This window comes from Sprattus sprattus (assembly GCF_963457725.1).
Source record: "Sprattus sprattus genome assembly, chromosome: 10".
In the NCBI taxonomy this organism is placed as follows: Eukaryota; Metazoa; Chordata; class Actinopteri; order Clupeiformes; family Clupeidae; genus Sprattus; species Sprattus sprattus.
The window spans coordinates 7194197-7198894 of NC_137908.1; the positions used below are offsets into that span (position 1 = coordinate 7194197).

The 4698-nt window shown below is 49.3% G+C and overlaps 1 protein-coding gene across 2 annotated transcripts in view; it reads right to left on the minus strand.

The window, feature by feature from the left end:
- Positions 1-469: 469 nt before the first annotated feature.
- The window catches only part of pax7a (paired box 7a), a gene marked incomplete at its 5' end in the record, with an annotated part of 71037 nt that continues 66808 nt past the window's right edge, over positions 470-4698 (minus strand). For both annotated transcript variants that reach the window (XM_080845714.1, XM_080845713.1), the window contains one exon: positions 470-605. In XM_080845714.1, coding sequence (XP_080701840.1) covers positions 490-605 — 116 coding nt within the window. In that variant the 3' untranslated portion in view covers positions 470-489. The remainder of the gene's footprint in view (positions 606-4698) is intronic.

The window sequence follows — 4698 nt, forward strand, 5'->3', positions numbered from 1 at the left end:
AGAGAACTATAAACAGCAAAGTTGAAAAAAAAAACAATTGCAAAATGGCTCTGCATGGAGGAACACACGGGTGGCGCTTTAAATGTTGGCCAAAAGCAAAAGTCACTGAGTTCCGCGGGTCTCTTGAAGGCCTGCAGGTCATCCGCTGAGCAAGGCTGGCGTTGGGAGGGGTTGGGGAGCCGCCTCCTAGTGGCTTATGATGGAACAACAAGCTCATCTTAACAGCCTCTGAATGCCTACCCAGCTACCATAATGTCAACTTCAGCCCTCCCACAACAGTGAGCATGTGTGCTAGTCTGTGTATGTGTGTGTCTGTGTCTGTTCATCTGTATTTTGTGTGTCTCAGTGAGTGTGAATGTGTGTGTGCATCAGGGTATGAAGAAATGCATGTATCTACGCGTGCGCGCGTGTATTTGTGGTGTGTGTGTAAGCATCACTGTGTGTGTATGTGAGGCTGCTGGTAATGCATTGAGGGGGGTGTGGAGGTCCTCAGTAGGCCTGGCCTGTCTCCACCTGCAGAAGGCCAAGGACAGCGGAGTGGTCCCCCAGCTTCATACGTCTCTGGGTGGACAGGCTCACGTTCTTGGCCAGGTAGTCCACGGCCGCTGGAAAACACAAACACACACACACACACACACGTCAGCACGGAGCAGCACAAGCACAACCTCACACTCACACGCACAAGCGCACACACTCACACACTCACACACTCTCACACACACACACACACACACACACGCACACAAATACACACACACACACAAACACACACAAACTCTCTCACACACACACACACACACACACACACACACACACACACACGCACACACACACACACACACACACATACACACACACACACACACACACGCAGGACATACATATGCAGGCTCTGTTCTGAGTTTACTCAAGATTTACTACGTCCTTTGCCCTCCCGATGCTTGTCAATCTTCCACTTTATTTCCAACAGCTTGTCCCTCCTCTGCCCCTCCCTCTTTCCCTCCCTCTCTCTCCCTCCCTCCCTCTCTCTCTGTCTCTCTTGTCTTGATGTCGATTGGAAACAGCTTGGGTGATTTGCGATTCAAACACTAATGTAAGACATGAGAGACTCAAAGTTGTGAATAGAGAAAATAGAGGTGGTGCCCTGGAAATGGGCTGTGATGAGACTGACGGAGTTTGTGTATAAGTGCGTTTGTGTGTCGCTGATGGGTCTACGAGTGTGTGCGTGTTTGTGTGTGTGTGTGTGTCCATGTGCGATTGTGTGAGTGTGTTTATGTGTTGCTGATGTGGACTTTGAGTGTGTGTGTGTGTGTGTGTGTGTGTGTGTGTATCCATATGTGTGTGTATGAGTGTGTTTGTCTACCAGATGGGGAGTTTGTGTGTCTATGTGTGTGTATCTGTTTCTATGTGTGTGTACCAGTGAATTAGAATAATAGAGTGGGGAGAGAGTGTGTATTGTCCTCCTGTTGTGATCGAGAGCTGGTGAGTCGCATGGCAGAGTGGCGGATGTGTGTGAGTGGATGGTGTGTGTGTGTGTGTGTGTGTGTGTGCAGAGTGGCGGATGTGTGTGCCACCTCCTTCAGTCTCTCAGCGTGCGGGTGCCAGTCTTCATTAGGCCTGGCGTCGGAGATTTCATGCCCTGCGCGCCTCTCCTTGCCACTCATTTCCTCACACAGACACACACACACCACACACACACACACGGGCACACATGCACACACACACACACACATACACACACACAAGCACACACGCACGCACCATGCTCATTTGCCTCTCATCTTCTCCTCATTAGCCAGCCACAGAGCTCAATCTGAGGTCTAATTAACCCAACATCCTCCCACCTCCTTAGCTGCCATGGCACACACACACACACACACACACACACACACACACACACACACACACACACTGTGGCATCATGAGAGGCTTTACCACTGAGCGGGGTGTAGGGCAGTGCGTAATCACTGGACAGAGCAGGCAAAAATGCTTTCAAATGAGGAATTTGGTTTATTAACTAACAAAAAGTCAAACATAAAACTTCTTCAAAGGCAAAACAGTTGCTCCAAACTTAAATCATACCAACGGTGGTCTGTCCCCACTCTCAACTCTTTTCAAACTCGTTCCTGCTCAGGTGCCAACCTACTCTAACCATTCGCACCTGAGCTTGCAATCAGTGACCTGACCTTCCTAGTCCCCAGAGCACCTCCCCAGGGTCCTAGAGCCTGCCCCGTATAGGCCTTTTGAGGTAATTCACTCCCATTCCAACCTAGTGGAACCACCAGCCCAGCTTGTGGTACCACATACCCTTCCCCTCAACTTCATGCCCCTCCCGGGAGGTTAAAGAAGGGCTTAATTCGATTATCCAAAGCTAAGCACAAAACCACCTTACATAACACTTTTCAGGACCCCAATAGGTTATTTAACAACAAAACACAAAATGTCCTTCCCACCCCCCCTCTTCATTGAGGGTATTTTCCTTTTTTTTTTTTTTCTTTTTTTAACAATTATCAAGTCCGTTTCTTCCCTGTGTCAGTTCCCAGTTTGTCTGTCCAGCTTCTTTTTTCCTTGGAGTCTATCCATCCCCCTTCCGGTCGTGGACCCTCTGTCTCTTTTGCTCGTTCTGAGCGTTCAGTCTCTGTGCATCAAGACGTGCCGCGGGCTCACCATAGCCCTCAGTTTCGCTGTTGGTGGACTTCTTGACCCTGCTGGAGTAAACACTGGAGTGCTCTTCCTCACCCAACCGAAGGCTGCCATTGGCCAGAGACCAGCCCACCTGTACCTCATGGATGTCGAGGTTCTTGCTGCAGCTGTGCTTCACTGGAATCTTCTCAATGACCATTTCGAAGCTAGCTTTGCCCTTGGCTGCGCTGTATTTGCCTTCTTCAATTAATTCAAAGGGGCCCCTCTCTTTGGAAGTTTCGACTGTGGGACATGCTACTACCACTCTGTGCTGGTAGCCGGTGAACAGGCACATCTCTCTCCTCTCGGCAGGGGCAGCCACGCTTGTCTGGTCCCCCTCTTCACCGAGGTCGGCATCATCGTTTGTGTCATACTCCTCACCACCAGCTTCATCGACGGCATCATCATCATCTTCATCAACAGTAACTTTGTCAATAGCATCTTCAACCTCACAGTCACTGTCATACTCTTCATCATCATTGACATCATTTTCACCAACATCAACATCTTCAACACAGCCGTGACGGTCATACTCTTCATCGACATAATGTTCATCAACATCGAAATCTTCATCATCACCGCTGTCATACTCTTCATCATCGGCACATTCATCATCGCCCCCTAGGACCACCAGCTCTTTGGTGCTGGCCAGCGTTGCTGCCCCTTCTTCGGCAATCTCAGGCAGGGCCTCCCAGACCTGGTCAGCTTCAGGCTGCACCATTTGAATCACGGCAGAAAGCATTTCTCTTACCTTCTGCCCTTCAGCCCCTTGTTGGTTCTTGAACACATCTGCCGGACGTTTCCCTGTGGCAGTCATTTCAAATGCTGCGGCCCTGCTCATCTGAGTTAGCCTCTTCTGGACTCTCTCAAACATCTCATCAGACCGGGCGTGCTTCTTCGCAACCTCCTGTAGGTCAGCTTCAGACGGATTGTCCATCCGCTGCATCTGTAGCAAGGCTGCACTGGTCTCCAGCTGGGCCGTCTGGCTCTCCACCAGCATCTTCACCAGTTCCTCCATTTCGTTTTTTTCGTTCAGCTTGTGTGAAGTCCTGGAAAAAGTTTCACCAAGCTGTCGATTCCTTCACTTCTGCTCATTAGCACCTACGCCCTCTTGCCCGCATTCTCCACCACATGTGGCATCATGAGAGGCTTTACCACTGAGCGGGGTGTAGGGCAGTGCGTAATCACTGGACAGAGCAGGCAAAAATGCTTTCAAATGAGGAATTTGGTTTATTAACTAACAAAAAGTCAAACATAAAACTTCTTCAAAGGCAAAACAGTTGCTCCAAACTTAAATCATACCAACGGTGGTCTGTCCCCACTCTCAACTCTTTTCAAACTCGTTCCTGCTCAGGTGCCAACCTACTCTAACCATTCGCACCTGAGCTTGCAATCAGTGACCTGACCTTCCTAGTCCCCAGAGCACCTCCCCAGGGTCCTAGAGCCTGCCCCGTATAGGCCTTTTGAGGTAATTCACTCCCATTCCAACCTAGTGGAACCACCAGCCCAGCTTGTGGTACCACAACACACACACACACAAACACACACACACACACACACACACACACACACACACTCACCATGCACATTTGGCAGACGACATTAGCTACTGTTTCACACACATTGATATGCACATAAGCATCCACACACACACAAATGCTCTCTCTCTCTTCCTCAAGCATCCACACACACACACACACGCACACACAGACACACACACACACACACACACACACACACACACACACACACACACACACACACACACACACACACACACACACACACTCACACACTCACACACAATCAGAACCTAATATGATGGCTTAACTTTCCACCCTGTCGAAAATAAGCTTGTGACAGCGACAGCCATTGATTATGGTAATTTAATCAATCAACCATTTGCCTGCCTTGAGGTGTAATTATGAATGTGTGAGAGAGTGTGTGTAAGTGAGTCAGTGGAATCAGTGTGGTCAATCAGTCATATTCCTGTCCTGAGAGAGTGTGTGTTAAGAG